The following is a 23,883-nucleotide window of genomic DNA, read 5'->3' as shown; positions in this document are numbered from 1 at the left end:
GCAGGAATCCAACAAAAAATTACTTGTTCTCTTTACATATCATGTAACATAGCTTTATAAAATTCTTCTCATCTTGCTTATTTCTTCTAAGAAAACTACTTTTCTCCCCACCTCTCACATGTAAATATAGTAGTTTTTCCTCATTACCATCATCATAAGCATGGATGAATGGATTTTCTGCTTGGGCTGGTAAATTTTCAAGACAATTTTGCAAATTTATTGCAGATCTACACCCAAGTCAGTGCTTCCAGCATACTGCTTTTGAGAACTTCCACAACCAGGCCTCTGTACATAATGCAGCGATGCAACCATGCAAACTGCTGTATAATATTTCTTCGGGGCAAAATGCAACATAAACAAATATGCAACAAACTGTGGAAAGGGGCCTGAAGATCCTGGTCAATGGCAAGTTGAATATGATTCAGTAGTGCCCTGGCAGCCAGGAGGGCCAGCACTGTCGTGGGGTTCATCAGGCACAGCATCCCCAGCCAGGCAAGGGAGGGGATTGTCCTGCTCTGCTCTGCACTGGGGCGGCCTCACCTCAAGTGCTGGGGGCAGTTTTGGGTGCCACAATATAAGATATAAAGCATTAAAGAAAGAGAGTCCAACGGAGGGCCATGAGGATGGTGAAGGGCCTGGAGGGAAAGCCATATGAGGAGCAGCTGAGGTCACTTGGTCTGTTCAGCCTGGAGAAGACTGAGGGGAGACCTCACTGCAGTTACAGCTTCCTCTTGAGGGGAAGAGGAGGGGCAGGCACTGATCTCTTCACTCTGGTGACCAGTGACAGGACCTAAGGGAGTGGCCTGAAGTTGTGTCAGGGGAGGTTTAGCTTGGATATTACGGAAAGGTTCTTCACTGAGAGGGTGTTTGGACACTGGAAGAGGCTCTCCAGGGCAGTGGTCACATCACCAGCCTGACAGAGTTCAAGAAGCATTTGGACAATGCTCTCAGGCACAGGGTGTGACTCTCAACGTGTCCTGTGCAGGGCCACAAGCTAGACTTTGATGATCCTTGTGGGTCCCTTCCTACTCAGGATATTCTATGATGCTCTGAAAACTGTTTGCTCCATAAAAATAAAACTAAAAAAACATTTTTCCACAACTTTCTAATCTTTCCACCTTGTTATCTTACTGACGGAAGGCTATGTAGCTGGCTATGTGAATGTGGAGGCCTAAAACATGCAGGCATAAGAAATGAAAGATAAATCAGGAGAAGTTGAGTATTACAAAGAGAACCTAAGACATATAGAAATGGAGAATAATTTTGTGTAGCTTACAACTGGGATTAGATCCCTCCTCTGAAGGCACACACAGCCGACACTCCCATTTCTCTGTGATTTAATAATCCTGGTCTACAGTCACCATCTCAAAGAAACTTCTCTCTGCTTTCTTTGGCTCTGACACCCAGGCAGTGTAGTGGAATGTCAGTCTATGATGATTATCTTTACAATGTCTTTGAACTATTTGTCTTGCTACACTTAATATTCACACGCCTCTATTACACTTCATATTCTGTAATAAGAGTATAAAATACAGTATTTTTCATTAGAAAATTGCTGAACAGTTGGTTTTAAAAATATGAAGAAGACAAGAGGTATGACCACAGGATTGACCCTGCTTTCAGAGCAGGGTTGGACTAGATGACCTCCAGAGGTCCCTTACAACCTGTATTAACCTATGAGTCAAGTGAAATTTTTCAAGCTATATCAGTTCTGCATTCTCAGCATATTATCTCAGATGCATAAAAAATTACTGAAAGAAATTACAAATTACTGTAAAAAGAAATAAGCCATTTTGATGAATGCAATAAAAAATACAAAAAAAATTAGTTTTAACGCACAATTTTAAAAAAAAACACAACTCATGGGCTAGGTGTTTTTTATCACACCCAAACAACACCGGAATCACATACTGCCCACCCAAACCACCAAGCAGTTTCATTGTATCAGATGTAGACTTGGATGCAACATAGAAGATTCTGTAAAACAGATATTGAAAAAACTATGCTTTGTGGATCTATGAATAAAAGTGTTATTATCAGTATAATTTCTTTTCATACTTGAATTCTTACTGAACATGGAAGTGCAGCTAAGCTATCCATTAACTGTGATTATCTGAGGGAAACACAAACATTAAGAACAACCACATTGGATCGAGCCAAAGATCTATCTAATCCAGCATTTGTCTTCAACCAGAGCCAAGTGCATATAGGCAGGGGAAGAAAAGAAACAGCCTAAATATATATTAGTACAGTTTTGAAATAACTGTCAGTATCTCATGATGTGAATCTCAAGCAACTGCTCAGATAACAATTTTGCTTTTGTATTTAACAAAATAAATAGAACAAGGTGAGTTTTATTTGTCAGAAAGACCTAGAAGGTTCCAGACCTCATCACTTTTAGGAAGACTTGATATTGGTAGTAAGGCTTCAGTAATGCTTTTGACACTTTTTCCTGTAACACACTCATAGAGAAGTTGTTGATGCATGGGCTGGATGTGCAGAGGGTGAGGTGGAGTAAAAACTGGCTGAACAGCCAGGCTCAGTGGGTGGGATCAGTGCCACAAAGTCTCACAGGTGAACAACCAGGAGCCTATACTGGGTCCACTCCTGTTCAACATCTTCATTCACAATCTGCATGATGGGGCAGAGTGTATCCTTGGCAAGTTGCCATCCACATGGATATATTCACAGGATGAAGAAACAGGCACACAGGAACTTCATGAAGTTCAGCAAGGAGAAGCTGCAAGTCCTACACCTGGGGAAGGAACAAACCCAAGGTCCACTATATTCTGTGGGCGCAAAAGCAGCTTTACAGAGAAGGACTGGAGGTTCCTGATGGACACCAGCTTGAACATGAGCCAACAATGTGCCCTTGTGGCAAAGAGGGTTGCATTCAGAGAATCACTGCCAACAGGTCAAGGGATGCAAACAAAAAAGAAAAGCAAATAAAATCCCAGCAATACAAACAGCTGTCAGTTCAATCAAGTCAAAAAGAACTAAGACTTGCAAACCATTTATTATCCTTCTGTAAGTCCATATCAGCGGGCATTTGTAAACCCTATGGCATATATTAAAGCAGGAATTTCTAACCCTAGTGTTTTGGACATGAGCAGCTGTGATGTTAATACTCCAAAAGGCAAAAAAAGTCGTCTTCTGTGATTCACAAACATTTGGTAAGATGCTTCACATATATGGAAACAATAATTCAGTGTATTACAGTGCATCATAAATATACTATAGCAGTAGTCTAATCCTACCTTGCTGGTGGACACAAATCAAATTCTGTCCCATAAACTGAGTTTATAACACTGAAATCTTTCATGCTCTTCATATATAGATGAACCAAAATAATATCCTTCAGTTTCAATCCCTCTGAAGTCAAATTAGCTGCAGGATAAAAAAAATATAGCTGTTAAAGACAGAGTATTTTAAATGTCTGTAGAAAGACAGCATAGGCATCCTGGTTTTGTTCAGCAAAACCAACTGGTAATAACCTAACTGTTGTCTAAACATGACTGAAGATTTTGCTATATACTACCTTTCCCCACTTAATACCTATTTTTTTCATTACATTCTTTCTCATATTAGTTTTCCAAATAGAAGCAGACTACAAAATAAATTTTATCCACTCTGAGCAGCAGTGAATTCTTGCCCCATGAAAACACATCATGCATTCATGCATGTAGATATGTTACAGTCCAAATTACTTGTATCCATAAGTTTGATTACCTTGTGGGGGGCTCGGGGTGGGGTGCTCATTCTATGACAGATAGTAATCTACAAAGGACTTTGAATTGCAAAAATACAGAGCTGGAAAGGACAATAGCTGTCTTAAAGGAAAAGATCAAGTACTTATACGCTATTCCAGAGGGATGCTTGTCTAAGCTATTTTTAAAAACTCTCACTGCAATAATAATCTCTGCATAAACAAACAGTTATAAATGGCAAGACAGACAATAGGAAACAGAAGTGGCCATAGGAGAAATGAAGGAAAGATGAGAGCAGAGGAAAGCTCAAGCAGACAGCTAAAGAAGAGATACTGAGAAGTCAAGATCTTCTGAATGTGTGTGCATAGAATATTCCAGTCACAGAGCTCAGAGAGAATGTATTACTCTTACATAGTCAATCACATAACAAGACGTGATCAGCTCTGCAGTGTGTCTTTTGTAGCTTATGAGCAATAGAAATTATTCGAAGACAAAATCTTCTCTGTATATAGAACATATATAATAGGAGAGTACTCTGCGACCTAATTTAAGTAAGACATATAAAGCTCTTCTCAGTGTAATTTTGGGGATCTTGCCCTTTAATGTTGCAGTGTGTACATGTATGTACTTATATATTTGTTTTCCAGTTGAGAAGTACAAAGGTATATAGACAATCTCTGAAGGTTGTTGCCTTAGTGAGAAACATAGTTTTTGCGTAAAACTTTTCAGTGCTTTCAAAGACAGTTAAGGATTTTGCACAATTTCATAAAGATTAGTTTGGTCACACCAATACTGAATTTTGTTCTAAATGTCTTAGCTTTACTTAGTCATACTGCCAATAACAATGGCAATATGAAGAGGGGAACTCTCACTTAGAGAAAAAAAAGTATGCACAAGTGATGTAAGACGTTATATAGCAGTTGACATAGAACTTCTATGAAATCACAATACATGTCCAGAAATATTAGCTGATAAATTAGCAAGCAATGGCAATTCTGTATGGAAATAGAAATGTATTTGAAAGCTACCTGATAACAATCACTAGGTCAGTATCAGCTGTTACATCATCAGTTAAGGAGGAAACAAGAACAATTCTCAAATTTCCAGCCAGCACTTTAGTCAAGAAGAAAGGCCTGCAGTTAAAAGTTCTGTAGCATTATATTAAATACTGGAGGGGGAAAAAACCTCAACCAACTGATAACATACGTTTGCACACACAGACATCTCTACGCTAAATTTAAAATATATGAGCCAACAAACTAACTGTAATTTGTGGACAGAGTAAGCTAAAGGCAGTGATTTGGGTAAATTCATAATTTCTACCTCTACTTAAAAAAAAATTTCCTAAGTAAAAGTACTATCCCTTTTTCCCCTGCATGAATTAGAGGAACAATGCTAAGTAACTTTCCTCCCATTTACAATCAAAATAAAATTGACTCCCAAAGCACTCTCTCTAGTAGAAAAGCATGCATGACGAATGGGTAAGCAACCCACCAAAGCTCTTCACAACTTCTGTTTTTCAGGGAAAGACTCTTTCATGGCCTATCTCCTGGATATACAGGGAAACCTTACAGCCTTTCTGTTGAAGTTCAAGCAATTCATGGTTTGTAATCATTTACAGAATATGATCAGGTGAGACTCACCCTTCCTTACTTAAGCAGAACTGCCCCAAAAGGTTACACTGCCCGAAATACAGCTTTTTGATTGATTTTGGTTGGTTGGTTTTTACTTTGTTGGGGGGTTTTTTGTTTGTTTTCTATTAAGGGGTTATTCAGAATCCCTAGCCAAGCACCACAAAATACAGTACCCAAACTGTCTACAGGAAGTGGCATTTAAGAACTTTAGACTAAGTTTTAACGTAATAAAAATCCACAGTTTCCTTCAAGCTTATAAAACTTTGCCATGGTACAACTACACTAGAGCTGCTTTATATTATATAAAGCACAGTGATCTTTGTCATCTTCCAATCATATCTAAAAAACGTTTAATATGAGAGTTTAAGAAAATAAATGTATAAACAGCAATATACTTCATTCCCTCCCATTCTTGGCTTCACAGAATTCCACCCATTCTACTGAATGTTTCATAGCATCTAGTAATAAATTTTCATTTCCAAATCCTTTTCGCAGCACCCATTCACTTTAGAGGTGATTAAATCAGTTAACCCAGCAAAAAGTTTAAAAGTACTGTGCTTATTCCATTCTCACCCCAGTGAAGCTGAACTTCTGTATAGATTCTAAATATGCTTTCAGAAAAAGCCTGGTGCTCATTTGCAGATTAAGTTCTCAGAAACAAATTGTTTCTTTTGTCGTGACAGAACCATAATTCATTCAGTTTCCACACCCACATCCAAAAAGAGAATAACTAAAAGAAACATGAGAACTGACATTTTCTGCAAAGGATCAGAAAATTACTTTTTTTTTTCCTTAACATCGTACAGGTAATGCAAGTAATCTGCTGAAAGCAATAGGCTACTGCACTAGTCAGACACAACCTTTTCTGGCAGATGCTAAGGCAAAATTACATAATGTTTGTACAAGCAAACTTCCATTCAAATATAATGAGAAAAAAATAAAAGACTGCACAACCCTCTTGCTTCACTTTATAGATTATGTGCAGATTTACACTGAAATCTATTGCCTTTTTTAGTAGAAGTCTGATCATCTCCACCTTGCTGATTTCCAACCAATCAAAAACTAGCTTAATGACCTTTTACCAAGTATAACTTTGCTTCTGAAAAAAATTCTAGGGTTTCTTTATCATCCTCAGCTGCACATGCAAAAAAATAAGCTATGATAGGAAAATATCTCATGCAAATTCATAAACAAGAATATGAGTTTACCCATTTAGATACTTAAAATTATTTCCATTTTTGTGAATGAGAAGAAGCCTGTACAAACATACTTTACTTAAACTTCAGAAGAAAAAATACAAAACCAAAACATGAACACTTTATTTTGTATGTCAAAATCTTGTAAGGAATCTGGATTTCATGATTGCCAAGATAGCAATTTTGCCTTTACATTAGGAATATAAATGAGATTTACTGCTACTGACCTAATCCTAGATGCCAAAATGTACAACAGCTTTCTAGAAAACTTAATTTAAAATTATGGAAGCTACGAAAGTGTTTTAGCAAGTGGACAGCATCTGTAGCACACATACATACTCACACATATAGTATATATTTCAAGAATGCTATTAAGTGAGCAAGTACTGTGGAAATACTGTTTTAACAGTGATATGAGCACCATCCTGGCTTTCCAGGGTCTTCAAAGCCAGTCAAATTACATGTTAAATATTAAAGCTGGCAGTCTTGATATCGAAGACTCCAATCAAATGCAAAATAAGATGGCAAACCAACATAACACCACACGATAATACAGATTCCTCCTTAAGACCATATTAGAAACACAGTGAATGACAGCAGATAATGTATTAACTGAATAAAGCACCTCTGAGAGAAGAAAATGCTTCCCGTGCTGCATCTTGAGCATTTTTATCCTTTGATGGAAGGAAGTGGGCAGTGATACCTGAAAACCACTGGTAACCACTCAGGGATTTTCCTGAATTTTCAAATGTTTTAGCTATCGGAAATGAAGAACAGAACTATGATTATAATATGAAAGGTTTCAGATTAACCAATGATACATTTTAAATTGTTTAAAGAAGAAAAACTTTGACAGAAAAGAAAACCACAAACTGTAAAAACGTATTCAAAAATATTTACAAACAGATATAAAAGTATGTGTTCTGGTAGCAAAGCTCCCAAATGCTAGTTGACAAATCCTCCTCCAACGCTGCCTTCACAAAATATGCATGCAAGTAGCATGTTAGCTGAGAATTTCAGTACTTTTTTTCCTCCTTTCCATTTTTGCTGACCTTTTATAGTTTCTTCACCTGTTTGGTTACAGACTTGGCATAAGATGTGACACTGAAAAGCCAAAATTTTCAAAAGTATTCAAATGACATAGAAACAGATTTTCAAACTTGTATACCAAATTTTACTGGAAGTTAGGTGCTTAACCTGGTTCTGATAATCTTTGCAAATGCATAACATGTTTAGAGATTTTTAAAGCCCACTAGGCACTTATCCATATTCAAGAAATACCAAATACCTAAATACTATTCAATACCCAAACACCATTAGCTGTGAAACTTAGTTTTCAGGAAGTTTACCCGTCTACGTATGTCGTGTAACAGAAATGTGGTATTTCCAGGAGGAGGAAAAGGGAAAGGAAGAGGGAGAGAAAGAAAGGAAAAAAAAAAAAGTTATCTCCTGTAAACTACCTTGAAATGCTTCACTACTACAGATCTATTGCTTATTATCACAAAAACACATTCTAGTAGGATCTCTTTTTTCAGACAAATTACTACAGGTCAAGCACCTTTTTTTTCAGGAGTGCTTGTATAGTAATTAACATATTTCTCCTGGCATGAAATAGACAATAGTTTTTTCTAATTTTTTTTAAAACTGTGCAAAACTCACTGAAATCCAAAGAGTTATGTTTCAAAGTCTTCCAGATGATTGGAATATTTTTCTGTGGTTCATACTCTGCTGATGAAGGGAAAATATCGTCATCAGTGCAGCTTATCTCACAAGAACAGCTACTGACCACAAAAGTACCCGAAGATTCTTCCTGCTTGAGACAAACATTATAAAATAAGCAAGTAAACAGCATGCCAAGCAGCATGAAATCAGCACATTTTATCATTCAAATACATATTTAAGTTATAAAAAATAGTATAACTCAACAGGTGCATATCTTAGAACAATTCATGAAAGAATAGCATTAGGATTTCCCATTAGGTTGCAGAACTGGCAAAACATAATGTACTCCTGTTGACATATCAATTGGAAGAATAAAGCAGACTTAGTAACTAAGAAAGTAGATATGAAAAATGATGAGACCCAAGAATAAAGACAGAAAGAATACTATTATGAAGAAATGGTATCTCACAATTATATAGAAGACAACTATGTTTTCAAAAAAATAGTACAAGCTAAGGGAACAAAGGAACAAAAGCAAAAAATAATAATTTTATAATTAACATAGTCATTAAATACTTGAAATAGAGCAAAAGGTTAATAAGAAAGTTTTTAAACTTTTTGGAACAATGAATGAAGGCAGTCCATGTAAAAAAAAACCTCTTTCTATAATCTCACAAAGACTGTCCTTTCCACCAAATACTTTGGTGTGAGTTAACAGAAAAATGCATTTCCCAAGATCTATATATTGAAGTCATTTCTTCACAAGAAGGAAGGAAAATCATTCTTCCTTTCTTAGGACCAGGAAGAGAAAACTACCTGGTGTACCTTTTAAAGCAAAATACACAGGAAGAGTGCATACTGACCAGTCTTCAACAACTCTGTGCTCATTACATTTTCAACAATTCACATAATTACAGTATACACTTTTTGTTGGTTTGCCTTTTAATTTTAGAGCATTCAGAACCCTTACTCTCTTACATCTGATTTTCCAATCAGCCTAATCTGCAGAGCACGTTGGCTTTTGGATCACTAGCCTGGGTAACACCACTTATCCATGTAAAAGTAATATGAATTATGACACAATTTACCTAGAAACCCTAATCAAACACCACTGCATGCGGTAATTCTATCAATTCTTCCCAAAGATCTCAAATTTCATGTGGTGTCTAAACTATGCATTTTACTGCAGTCTTTTTAAATACTAAATTCAGAAAAATTTTAAATCCAAATAAAGCAAGATAAAAAGTTGACAAAATATGAAACCTTTGGTAATCCTTAAATATGCATTAGAAACTGCTGAATATTCTTTTAGCTGTCAAATTTGTGTTCCATGAAAAATATAATTAAAAAAGAATATTAACATTATATAGCGAAGTAATTTTTATTGTATTTAGTTTTACTGTATTTTTTTCTTTCCTTTGGAAAATAAAACATATCTTTTTGCAATTTTATAGTTTTCTCTTCATATTAACCACAAAAAAAGTCAGAAAAATATATGCAGAAGACTACAGTATGCATCAGAAATCTGTGATGTCTCAACTCTTACGTCAATATTTGACTTCACTGTAGTGAAAAAGGATCCAGTTAAGTTAAAGCAGTGCATTTCGAAATTTTAAGGAAAGGCTAAATTACAAAAAAGTGAGAGAATCACCTGTGAGAGGAAACACATTTCTGTTGACTCTAAAAGAGCTCACATGTAGTTTTATAAGCACTGTAAATACTAAATCTATTCTGTAAGAGGGGCTGATGTTCTTTGATTGGACCTCATTTTATTCACTCCTCCAAGAACGACATGAAAGTCAAGGCAATAATCTACTTTACATGCATCAATTGTATATCAGAGGTTAAAAGAAGTCAAGAAAATGTAACATAATAGCCCAGACAAAAACTGCAATTTAGCATAAACATGACATGCATTCCAACATTACAATAGACAAGCATCCAGCAGCATCTGTACCATTTCCCACTCCTTGAACTACAGCTTTGACTACTGCCATCAGTGGGTGCATTTTGCCATTACCCAGAGGGATGCCTGATAGCCCCTGAGCTTTCAGGTATGACTTAAGGAAGCAGAAAGACAAATCTGTAATTGAAAAAGATCTTAAGATGGTTTAAGCTACAAGAACCAAGAAAATTAAATTATTTTTAAAGTTTCTAATTTTTTTATCTACAAGATAGCACTTCATGGAAACATACAGACTGTATAGCAGCATCAAGTGCTAGAAGCGCTTGCTTCTTGCAAATTGTTGTTTTACTACATTAATTATTTTCACTGAGTAATTCGTAACATTTACCATGAAACAATCAATTTGCATTGTAGCACAGACATTCAGGGGAGTTCTAATGTAACACATGCAGAGTTTGCACCTCTTGGTCCTACCTCTCAAGAAAGCATGCACAGACATGGTGATGTAAATTATACCACTACAGGACTGCTTTGGGTGTTGTTTTTACATCACCTGGATTTTAACTTCACTATGCCATAAAAATCCATCTGTAGAAAAAAAAAAGTTAACTGGAAAGGAAAAAGTTCCAGCTTGCCAGTTTTTCACTCACTTTTATTAAGCTTTACATAATCACCTTTGAAGAGATCTAGAGCTACAGATATCTTCCAAGGCTGCTACTAAAGACCTGTAACTTCTCTCCATTCCCAACATGGAGGACCAAATTTATACGCTCTGCAAGTGAACGTGAAAAGAGCACCTATTCCATTTTTATGCCACCAGTTAAAATGCTTTCATCTATGTTTTTAAACATGACTTCTGCAAGATGTGCTTCATAAAAAAATCATGGGTACGTAGTGAGCCTCACAGACTCTACCAAAACTGCTTTGGCAAAACATAGAGAACTCCCCTGTAGATTTGTAATTTGTTAAATATCCCAAACTGATGGCACATGAAATTTTCATATCATCCACAGTCACATCCCTTTTTCCTAAATAAGTCCATACTTTATGAATAATTTAGCTTCTATTAATATTGCTTCACAGAGATAAATAAAATTATACATCTGTGTTTCCACACACACATAAAAACCTTGCAGTCAGTTGCAAAATTTTTGGGAATTATTGTGAAATGTCAGAAATCTCTTACAAGATGCAAAGTCTGTAAAAATAATTAGAGATGTCTGTTGATTTCAAAGGCTATGATACATCACAATGACCCATTCAAGGCTGACTCCCACAAGGCTCCAAAAACATTGATAATCAATCACTCTCCACAGCAGCACAGGTGCAGGCTACAGCAGAAGTATTAGGTGTGGAACCTGGCACTCAAAGAACTACAGGCTCAATGCCAGCCTAAGTAGAGCTGCCAGACTCTGTTTAGTAGCTTTATTCAAATCCATACAAATGTTGGTCTTCCATTCCTCTCAACAGAGAAAGTAATCTAAGAAGCTAAAACTTATAGACTGCCACAAACAGAGTAACTTTCCCTGAAAAATATTCTCATCACTTTAAAAAGAAAAAATCAAGCTTGCTATAATGACATTTTAATTAAATCTTACAGAACCTATTTTATCACATAACATTTTCATGTTACTTCACAGAAGCAATATATTTTCCCATTTGTTACACAGTTTCTCCCACACCCACTGTACATTGTGATACCAACCTAATTTTGGATCAGAGCCTGCATGCATGCATACGCTTAACTATATTCACATAACTCATGTCATTGATGCAAGTGCGCTCAGAATGAAGTTAAGCAAATGCACGAGTGTTCCAAGATCCAAATTCTCCTGTTGAAAAAGCCTTGGAGCTAGGACTTTGACTGATATAGCTGAAATTCCATGCAGTGGTCTTTTACGAAAACAACAGATTGCCTTTTTAAAAAGCTTACATTCTCTGCTACAGAAACTGGTATAAAAACCTATCACAACACAATTCTAAAACTGATAACTCTCCCACTGAGCAGCAATGAGAATATAGTGGAGCAGTGAGCTCAGAAGACAAAAGATTATGATAATCTCTTTATTCTTTGTGATGTACCTTGATAACAGAACTCCTTGAAATAAATATAATGAGAGAGATCACATGCATCTTGCATTATTTTGAGTACAATATACAGACTCATAGGAAAGAAAGTCCTTTACTCCAAAATACTTTCAAATAAAGTATCTTCATTATGAAAAGAGAACTAAAAACTATCTTTTCTCAGAGAACTGGACTCAATCTGCAATCAAAAAGGGTAGGAAAGAAAATCCTTTATTTATAATCTTAATGTTTGAAATAAATCAGTGCACAAAAACGTTTTGTGGTATTTGTTATCAAGTCTTGAAAACAAAACTACAAGCATTATCTATATTCTTATGATGCGGAAGGGAAACTAAAGGTTGCCTAGGAGCAGTATTGTTCAGTGATGACAAAGTATTCAAAAAATGCTACCCGCAATGCCACCAACAAAACATGTTTTGCAACTTGAAATTCTTTCCTATTTTCCCTGACATCACTGACAAAGTCTAATTCTACAGCTAAAGTTCTAAATGTAGAGTAACTAAAATAATTAGTAAGGAACTGGACAGACATAGGCTACAATAATAAATCATACACAACCTAGAGGATCGCACGCCTTTAGTACACGTGGCACACAAATATCTCCCGAAAACCTTTTCTAAATGTGCAAGTGTACAAGTTAGAGAACTCTGCAGGTGTTTTTAAAATCATCTGCAAAACGACCTGTACAATAGATCTCCTGCAACTTAATGAGGCAAAATGCTTGCACTTCTGACACATGTTCCAGCCACAAAGTCAAGATCTTTTACACACAAGAAAACACAGTATCAGTTTATGATAGGTAATATAATGCAATGGTCTATTACAAGAAAAAGCAGCGGCAGGCAGGATTCCTGTATCTCTTACAGGCAAATGGGCTCCTTTCTTCTGCAAAGTGTAGAAAGAAAACTACATGGTTGCCACTAATTCTGGACTATTCAAACTTAAGGGGCTGCAGTTTCACATCTTGCATTATTTGATATGTGTGTGCTCCTACTCACTGGAAATCGGAAACAAAGTATCCATTATTAAATCTGGGAAAGAGCAAATGTGAAAGCATGAACAACAGCTAGTATGTTCCCTACTGTCATCAGAAGTATGTTCCCATCAGCAGAAACTCCAACAGCTTCGATTTCTGTTTCTGATCTTTACAAAGCCAACACAATAAAGTAACAGAATACAGCAGAAAATAAAAGATTTTGCAAGTTTGTTGTGCTGACAAAGTAAAAAACATAGTTTCACAGTTGTATTTTTTGTAATTGAAAATACTCAGAATTTAATTTTTATTGAGTACAAAAGCCAATACACCTAATTCAAAGATTCTAGAATATGCTTGAGAAATTGTCTGCCAGAAAAAAACCCCCATTCTACATTTTAAATGCATGAAGTGACTATCTTGGCAAAGTAAAATACTGATGAAACTAGGTATCTATATTATGGTGGTGGCCTTGTTTTTTACCCTGAAGAGGCATTCCCAAATTTTGAGCATTAGTGTTTTATTTCCATTATTATTTATTCTTAATGTTTTTTGTAAAATGCCTACAAAAATTGTTTACCAAATTTTTAATAGCTTTAATAATAAAATATTATATTTATTTATCTCTTTAGCCTTCCCTGCATCACTATTTATGAAAGAAAAGTGGGTGTGTTTAAAAAAAGCTTCAATTGTTACGCAAAAAACATCTTGAAGTTGCACAGAAATATATTAAACCAGAACAGTGAGTACAATGTTATGTTCCCCTAGGCACAAGGGCTCATTTTGCTGCCAGAAACAATCTAAACCAAATTTCTTGGCATGCTTTGTAGTCAAACATGAAGAGATTAAGCTAAAGAAAATGCATTATAGAGGAGGAAAGACAGCAGAGACTAAGGTGCACTAGCTATAATTGCAAAATGATTTTAAAAGTAAATTCAAAGAATGTAAAATTAACACCTGTGGCAAATAACAAAGATAAAATGAATATACAATACAGTTAAAAATATGTTTATCTCACAGCAGAAATTATAACAAAACTGATGTCATAAAACTTATTAGAATTACACTTCACTGTGGAGTCTATTAGTATTTTCTATAAAGTGCTTACAAAAGTGGCTACTTTTACACATTGTTCATAATGGTGTATTATTTTTCCCAATTTTCAGTAATCCCTTGAAAGCCTCAAACTAAAATTAGTTCTCCTTCTGAAGCAGTTTTTTCCTGCAGTACTTTATTATTATAGGATTGGCTTTTAAGTGCTGAATACTTACTCATATTTTTCTGCAGGCTTATAAGCACCAAATAGTGAGCAAAAATACAGTACTACAGGCATATCAATCTTGAAGGCATGTCTTTATCATTATGCAGTTAAATGATGCTAAACAGTCATGGTCTGGAAGACTGACTGGTTCTCCATATTTATAACTTCCCAAAAACTTAGCTTATTTTATCATTACATAACCTATAGCCAAAAGATATTAATGCTTTTCCTCATGAGACAATCACTGCAAAAATGAGACTATTTTCCTTTTAAATATACAATACATTTGTTTATATACCAAAATTCAGGGCAAGCTGCTGCAAATCTTATCCCTTGCAAAGTGTGACAGGTTTGTCTACAATGGATTGGAAATATGATTTACTACAACACTGCCTGAAACTGTGAGGCTTTAACCAAATCTAAAACATCTGCATAAGAAGGGGAAAAGAGCTACCGAACAGATAAAAGTAAAATCTTGATTCTTATATCAAATGTTATGCATTTTAATACTATTTTTTCCCTGATTTATGTAAAGCTTTGTGGTTTTCATTTTCCCTAGCCTGTCACATTGAAGTGATGTATGGTACATTTTAGCATCAAGTTTGCCATGAGCAATAAAGTCAGTGCCCCCAAAGAAATATTAATATATTATCAGTCTTCTCCACCATGCCACATTCCCAAATTTTCCTTTATTCAGCCTATTTGGTTTTGCTTCACATAGTTAGTTGATATCCTTTTCACAGTCTCCCACACAAATATTTAATGTTTTATTTTTGAAAGAAATCCAAAATTAGAAATTGACAGGATGAAATACAATTTACTTTCCAAGGCAAGATGAGGCCATCATGGAAGAAAAACATTGAGGTATTTTATCTGTTTGGAACAATAAAATTTAAAAAAAAAGGAGGGGGAAGAGGGGAAGGCATGATCTATTGAAAGACATGCAGGAAATGTTGCTTAAGAGACATGAAATGTGAAATACCAATATAATAATGTTCTGTAACAACCTCTCCACTTCTATCATCAAAGTGCAGAAAGACATAGGGAGAGCTATAAAAAGATGACTGCAACAATAAAAGAAAGATCATGAGGCACTCTCTTCAACAAAATACTAATACTTGTATAGGCTCGGGAAAAAAAATAATTTTAACTGTAAAATAGTAGAATGAAAAACAGAAAATAGATGACAAATACAAAGAAAAATATTTTCTGTTTTGACCTTAGTTCTGCTCACATGACAGTATGCAACATCTAAACCATCAGAGTTCCTATTCCTGTTCTGCTCTTTCTATAGAATCATAAGCCAATAGAATTAAACCCAATGAACTAATAATGATTCCTTTGAAATTTTTGATCAAGATAAATCTCCACATGATTCGATGTCCTTCATTATATGTATCTTTCATATGGAAAAAACCAAACTCCAGAACATTCAAAAAGTCAAGCACTTATAGGTTAGCAAGTTTTTAAATCATCCACTTTACATCAGAAACATCAAAAAGAGACGCCACCTCCCACTAAATCAATACTGTTCATACAATTTCCTAATACAGCTGTGTTCTACAGTGCAGCTGCTCTACACAGGTTACACACGTGCTTGACTGAACCACATTGGCTGAGCACCTTGAGGTTTCAAGATGAAAAATGCCACACAAATATCCTACCTCCATTCATTCACTTGACACAAGGAAGCATTTGCGTCCGGTCTTTCCTAAGTATAGTTCTGAAATTCAACTAAATACGTACACCGTTATTTGAATGCAACACCCACATGAGAATATGTAGGGTCACTCCAAATTGTGACAAAACAACACAACTAGAAAGCATGCACACAGCCTTAAAGGAAAACAACACTTGCAGCCTACTTGCCTTATTGTCCAGGTGTAATTTTAAAAAATGAAGGTAGGCCACAGGTGCGAATGCATCTGCTGAATGCACAACCACCTCAGCTGAATCTCTGAAATACAAAATTTTTATCATCAAATAGTATAGTACATAATTTCATATAGAGACAACACTTAGTCACTGTATAACACAAGCTCACAGGTAGCTCCCTGAAAATCTATTAATTTCTTATCAATGTTTTCATATAAACTAAGAAAAAGTAGTTTGTTATATAAAATCATGTTGAACAATACCTTCAAGAATTTTCAATTTTCAAAAGGAATAAACTCTATTTCCTGCGTGAGCTGGCACAGGAGATGCAACAACAATCATAAAAGCACAGATGAAATGCAAAGAGTAAGCTTGTTCTCATTACCTCACCACCTGGGACCCCCGAAGCAGCATTCAGGCAGGGCCACAAAAGAAGGGACACATGCACTGCAGAGACTTGGTCCATGCTAGAGCATCACCAAACCTGCTGGTCATCCCTGTATCTCCGGCATTTGCACAGGTGCAGGCAGTATCCCACTGTGCTTTGAGCTTTCCCGCAGCTGGGCAGGAATCTCTAGCTCGTTTGATAGGGCCCCTAAGAGTATCACAGGTCTATGTTATCTAAACACAGATGCTCTACTCATCCAACACACAAGGCCAAAAACAATTACTGCGATACATGTGTTTTTGACACCTCAGCTGCAAGTCACTTTAATGAGCGTGTTTACAATCCTCCTTGCCAATCTTCCACTATTTTCCCACACTTACAGACCAATACTAAGAGAATTAGCTAGCTGTAGTCTATGAAAGCATAAACTACACTGTGCTTTAGATCCCAGAGACTAATATGTCAATCTTTAATTTTCATCAACAGGAGATTTTTCAAAAGTCCATTGTTTTGTTTAACGTTCCATGGATTAGTTTTTGAAGTATTAAAAACTTACAGTCTTGCCCACTGAGAAATTGACTGATTCAACCATCTTGCATCTGATAGTGAAGACTACTAGACACAACTTTTTAATGCCAAACGTGTTGGTAACAATGTTAAACTTCCTGTGTGCTGATTCAAATTAGTTAATTTTAGTTTTCATTTTTACAGACACAATCTGTCACACTTTGATTCACAAGAGGCAGTATCTGTCATATCCATCTGCACAATTTTACTACTTAAGAAAAAGGTAGCTCTAAGAAACAAACATCAGAAGGTGAGAAACTCAAAGAAAACATAAGAGAAATTCAGATGCAGTACAAGAAAATCTGAAAATTGTTGTAAGTAAGGCTAAGGACACACATAATTTTCCTGAAACCACAGTGCCCTTGTTACCTTCATAGCGTTCAGAGAGATGATATAGACAGATTTATAGTAATACCACATAAAACCAATGCAAACTCAAAGCAGTTGAAGCTTTGTCCAGATCCCAGTTCCTTAACAAAAGTGTAAAATTACCAGAAATATCTGTTCTATAAAATGTGTTTTGGGATTTAAAAATAACAAAACATCACACAATAATGATAAAAACCTTTAACATACGAAGATCCACTTCCCTTTAAGCAAAATTTTAAAGTATTTTGATAAATATGCCTCAGTTTCATTCTTGAGACTAATTATCAAGATTCTTTATGATTAAAATATTGTTTATATTTAAGATATAAGATACCTTATACATAGTTCCTTAATATTAAAATTATTCTTTTCAAATGACCATGGTGTCTTCTAATTCTAACAGAAATAGGTAGAAAATAAGTCTTTAGCAAGAGGAATAAATTAAAAATAATAAAAAGCAGACACCAAGACTCCACTAGTACCTTCTACCAGGGTATCCTCAGTGTCTGAGTACATTTTCAAAAAACATTTCATACTTGTTGTTCAAGTCCTACATGGGGGAAATCTAGTACCTTTTAGTGATGGATTAACTACTCAAAACTAAATTAACAGAAAAGCTTATATCAGAAAGAGAAAACCAAAAATTTAGAGTTATTAAATGTGTCTGTTTAAAGAATACCTAGTAAATGTAAAAAAAAATATTTAACTCCAAAGTAAAAAAGAAGCAGTCCTACTTGTATCCTGCATGTTCCAATTCACCAGTACAGCAGAGCAGATGCTAAGCTCATACCTATGTTAATGTTCAATAACTTTAGAAGTTTTGAGTACTTACTTGTTGTCCAAAAATTATTGCAAAGAGATCATAAGTATTTCTTCTCAGTATGAAGTGCAATCCTATGATATACAGCTAACACGTGGGTATTTGATGGAACCATAACAGATATGTTCAAGTTTAGTTTAAGATGCTAATATTTTTTAGGTGATGGGTAACAATAGGTTGATTATGCAATGCTGAAAATTGCATTAAAATATGTATAAAAATATATTTTCTGAAGTACTTCATTTACAGTCAGCCTCTCCAAACATACATTGTTATAACTGATAATATTTTCAGTCTTGTTCAATAGGAAATGCAAAAAAATAGGTGGAAAGCAGAGCAGTTCTGTTTATGTCCAGTGAGTCGCCAATTAAAAAAACTAATGAAGTCCTGAACTGGACATGTCATATCCAGCTTGGGAAATAGTAAAAAAACCCCAACCAATTCAAAACACAGGAAAAGCAGAGATTAAAATGAAAAACAGTGATTTGAGAGACCCCGAAAATTATCTAAGGCCATTTCACACTAAAAGCCTGAATTTTGAGTAGGAACTTGACTATATAAGATGATTCACGTTTGATTGTAGTGGAAACACAGGAATTTTGTTAAGGAAATTTTCAGAAGACTGAAAAAAATGAAGAATAGTTGAAAAACTGTCTTAATCAGCTATTTGCTTTGAAATCAAAATCATCTGAAGTCTCAAGACATCTAGAAAATATCCAATCATTTTAAAACACCCTGCAACACTTTCACAGGACAAATATATCAAGTTAGAACAAGTCTGAGAGTGCAATCAATGCTTCTCAGAACATGACTATTTTCTCATGTTCACGGAAATTAGAATTTTATAATTTGGCTTTTAACTCCAAACCTAGAATTACAAGCCTAAACACAGAGCTAATAGTAAGGTGTATAAAGGAAAATTGTATTTCCCAAGTATTTCAAATGTGACAATTTACCCTCCAAAAGATCAAACTAATCTGTGTTCCATAAACAAATAGGCCTTTATCACAAGAGTAGGTATTAGATGGTATTCATATAGATGAGAAATAGATCTTTAAAAATTTCAAGAAATGTTGATCAATTGTACTTTAAATATCAGCATAAGGACAGGAAATGCTTGGTACATTTCAAACACTGAGAGTAAGAAAGCTGACAATCGGATTACAATAGTCTACCTGGGAAAACCAGATAAAACCCAATCGGACTCTTGTTTAATATTATGGCTGTAAGATTTTGCTTTCACTACTAGGTACTGTTTATTTTCAAATATGTTTCACTCAATCTGCCATGCTTCCTTTGTGAGGCACATTTTTTAATGAAGACAGAGAAGAATGGCAAGAATTCAACTTAACATTCAAAAGCAAAATGCGTCATACAGACTTAAGCTAAAGAGACTCCCATGTCTCCATAGTAAGTAACATTCAAGGTTGTATTTTATTTTTTCCTGAGCCAGCACATTTCTTTAGTTTGCAAGGATATACCATAGAAACATATTTTGCCAAGTTTAACAGGGCAAAAATCATTGACCAGTGTAAACACTACCTGCAAGTAGTGTTATAAATGAAAGGCGTATTAGATTTTTCTCCTGTTGTCTTAGGTTTATGTAGCAAAGTTTTGGTGTCAGGGGTTAGTGTTCAGAGGTGGTCTCTATGACAAGAGACCAAGGGATGCTTGCTGAGCTCATCAGCAACACTGGTGGTGTCTCAGTGATAGCATATTTTGAAAATATGCTGCAACAGGAGTGAGAAAAACATGGTAGAAACAGCCCTGCAGACACCAAGGTCAGTGAAGAAGGAGTGAGAGGAGGTGCTTCAACTGTCAGAACAGCTTCTATGTAGCCTGTGGAAAAGACCATGGTGAAGCAGGTTGTTCCCCTGGAGGCCGGGAAGAACCACATCAGAGCAGATATACACACTGCAGTCTGTGCAGAAACCCACACAGAAGCAGTTTTTCTGACAGAACTGAGTCCCATGGAAGACCCATGAGTAGCAGTCTGTTCCTGAAGGACCATACCCCATGGAAAACACATGCACTGGAGCAGTTCTTGAAGAACTTGCCTGGTGGGAAGGACACACACTCTAACAGTTCATGAAGAGCCCATGGAGAAGACCCAGGCTGGAGCAGGGGAAAAGTGTGAAAAGAAGGGGGCAGCAAAGACACAGTGTTATGAACTGACCACAGTTTCATTCTCCATCCCCTTGCACTGTTCAGTGGGGAGGATGTAGAAAAGTCAGGAATGAGGAAGTGAAGTTAAGCCTGGGAAGAACAAGGTGAGGAGAGAAGGTGTATTTACTTCCCACTATTCTAATTTTTTTTATTATTTAAATTTGTCAATAAATTAAATTCATTTTCCCCAAGTTGAATCTAGTTTCCCATGACAGTAATTGGTAAGCCATCACATTGTTCTTTTCTAACCTTTTAATCTTATTTTCTCTCCCTGTCTTCCTAAAGAGGGAGAGAGAGAGGAGCTTGGTAGGAACCTGGCAGCCAGCCAAGGTTAATCCATCACACCTGTTTTGAAGGCAAAAGTATTCTTCAGTGTCTTCCTCAGAAACTTTTAACTCCGGAGATGTTTTGGACTTGTTCAGGAATTCAGAGATCTTGAAAATCCTGACAGGTTTTAACCTCTTAAGTTGGAATCCTTACAACTCCATTTAAGTTTTAAAAATTGCATCAGGATGTAGTCTTGCTTTAGGAATGGTACTCCCAAATTTAGTGCCCCCACTGAGACTCTCCAAAACCACACTGTGCTCTCATTCACTGACTTCCCTTGCCCCTGTTTTCCTCTCCCCACGTGGTGGGAAGGAGTTGAGAATTGAGGCACAAAAGGCCAAGACCATGGGCTAAGACAAACTTACAGTGAGATAAGAAAATGAACAATAACAGCACAGTATCAATAACAAAAGAATACAAGAGCGAGTGATTCATATTCAAAAACGCTCACCTAGGACCCTGCTACAATGAGCAATACAGATGGCTCCCCCTCTGCCACTTTTCTTCAACTGGAAGGAATACTCTTCCCCTTCTCTCAGACAGAGGGAGAGAGTCCCTTTGCCTCAACCCTGCCAATGAGTGAGGTGGTATCAAAAACATTAGGATCCTTGGCCATGCTGCCTCCCAGCTATTGCAAAAAATTAAACCTGGCCTAGCCGGAACCAGGAGAGATGCCTACCTGAACCACGGATATGTAAATATTTGGAAACTCTACTAGCAGAGTTAACATGATTACAAAGTCTGTTTAGATTCAGAGTATATGAAAAGCAAGACTAAAAAGTAGAAAAAAGTCCATAACTTAGATAAAGACAAAGAAACTACACAATATTTTTCTTGTGAAGTTCATACAGTAATAGATTCCACATGCATGACCCCCTCAAAGAGTATGTCTTTATGACATGAATAGTATAAGAGATAAGCAGGGCTCATCAAGCCAGAGACACACAATGCCAGTGTAGCTATTCAGTTTCCATTCCAGAAATCTATATTTAAAAATAGTTGAATAACTGTTTAAAAGTCCACTGTGCCATATATTTACTATTAAATAACCACTGATTTAAATATTTGTCTTTTATGTATTTATTGTGCTTTTATTTTTAACTTTTATTATTTTGGAGTATTACCAAGAGATATAAAGACAACTCAGCCAGACCATCTCTGTTTCAGCTCTTCCTAGTCACTTGAACTGTAGTTATATCACTGATAGCCAGATATACATTTAGAATATATTATAATATATTCCTACTTAAACTGCTCTTTGGTTGATCCCAAACCAAGGGCATAATCAACCAGTATTTGAGTGGATATCTGCCAGATTATCTGCCAATGCTTTAACCACTTTGTCTATTGATGTTCTCCTCCTAAATGCCATGCAATGAAATGGAGCTAACAGTTCTTGGTTCTCTATTCCTTACACAGACAGATCTCAGTCTTACAGAAAAGTGAAACAAACAGACTTGCACCATGAAAGCCTTAATCGTATCTATGTGCTCCATAATCTGGACCTGCACTAAGATGTCTGAGAATCAATCAGCAATACATGATTGCTGGTCTGTTTACTTGCTTCAGAAAAGGAACAGCAGTCAAAATATCTCACTTGAAGCAAGCAGGCTTAGCTATTTAACAGGCTAATAAGAAACAACAAGACACAAATATTTTCCATAGCTCACTACACAGATTTCAGCAATTAATGTCAAAGGAATAAACTATCCAGTGTAACTGAGATGGATTCATGCAACGTTTGCATTTAAAATATTCTTTAGTAATTGAAGAAAAGTGTTTATCGTTATCATTCTAAGCTACTAAATTTACACATACACACACACACACACACGTACACAGTTAATAGAACCCACAGGCTACTGATGTGGCACTTTATCAAATTGAGCTGTAATGAAAGATAAATATTACAGGCAATTCACACTTCATGAAAGGATAAAAGTGTCAGTGTATAGGTACCAGTTTTACTGCAGGCCATAATCAGCAAGTAAACGAAAGTGCAAATGTCTAAAAAGTTTATAGCCCTCTATGAACGCCTCATCGTGTCAGGTATTGATTTAGGTTTTTAGAGGACTTTGCCAAATGTTAAACAATGTGTCTGTGAACATTTTTTACCTCTGCCAATTCCATGTTTTACTTCTTACCACCTCTAGTTTTCTCAAACTAAATTTTAAGATGTTCCCATTGCTTTAATAAAAGGAAATAGAAGAAACTGTTCCTTACACAACTATTTTCTTCTTAAACAGAGGGCAGTCCAGAGTGAATGTTTCATATTCTCCTCCTTCTCCACAAACATGGACTCCATATTTCTCAGAGAGCTAACACAAAAGGGAAATTGAAACACGTGAGTATTACACTAAAGAAGTCTATTAAACATATTTTGCTGAAAATTTCAAAAACAGTACAGTACATACTGGTTGCTGGCTGAGGTTAAACCACGTGTTCTTTCTAAAAGATTACACATTACAAGGCTGAAAAAACCCAAACATCATACAGTCAGTTCTTGATTTCTTTGTATGCCTATTACAGTGATCTAAAAATTACCAATTTGTTGTATTTTAAGTAGAACTGGCACTGTAATATTCAGATAAACAAATTGATTCCTAGTTCTTCTTTCTCAGTGGCCATATTCATCTAACTTTCTTTAGCATATCTATTTCACCTGTAGGAGAAACTTCTACTGTGAGTCAACATAAGAAGTAGCACTTCACATAGAAGTATACAATTAACACATTTTTTGTCAAAAGATTCAGGAACTGTATTCTATGTTTTGGTAAATATTCTTTCGAAAAAATCTAACAAAACAAATGAGAATTTTCTAAGTCAAAAGCAAAAAGCTAAAGCAAGATCTAAAGAGAGAGAGAGACGTTTCCTTTATAAATTGTACTTAATATACTTTCTAAATCAACGTATATTTATGAATATCCCTGAAGCTCTGGATACC

The 23,883-nt window shown here is 35.7% G+C and overlaps 1 protein-coding gene across 5 annotated transcripts in view; it reads right to left on the bottom strand.

The window, feature by feature from the left end:
* Positions 1-23,883, bottom strand: part of DPH6 (diphthamine biosynthesis 6) — a 224,693-nt gene that overhangs the window by 139,532 nt on the left and 61,278 nt on the right. For 4 of the 5 annotated variants that reach the window (XR_001864418.1, XM_017741784.1, XM_017741786.1 and 1 more), the window contains exons 6-10: positions 23,163-23,257; positions 16,297-16,384; positions 8,197-8,350; positions 7,163-7,294; positions 3,258-3,387 (exon numbers count right to left, since the gene is read on the bottom strand). Coding sequence is in view for 4 of the 5 variants with exons in the window: in XM_017741784.1 (XP_017597273.1) it covers positions 3,258-3,387; positions 7,163-7,294; positions 8,197-8,350; positions 16,297-16,384; positions 23,163-23,257 (599 nt within the window). In the remaining variant the exon portion in view is untranslated. The remainder of the gene's footprint in view (positions 1-3,257; positions 3,388-7,162; positions 7,295-8,196; positions 8,351-16,296; positions 16,385-23,162; positions 23,258-23,883) is intronic. The other variant, XM_017741782.1, reaches the window with a different exon arrangement.

Source organism: Corvus brachyrhynchos, unplaced genomic scaffold, assembly GCF_000691975.1.
Source record: "Corvus brachyrhynchos isolate BGI_N302 unplaced genomic scaffold, ASM69197v1 scaffold115, whole genome shotgun sequence".
Taxonomy (NCBI): domain Eukaryota; kingdom Metazoa; phylum Chordata; class Aves; order Passeriformes; family Corvidae; genus Corvus; species Corvus brachyrhynchos.
Note: the sequence above shows the minus strand (reverse complement) of the source record. Positions and strands in the feature narration are given on the sequence as shown.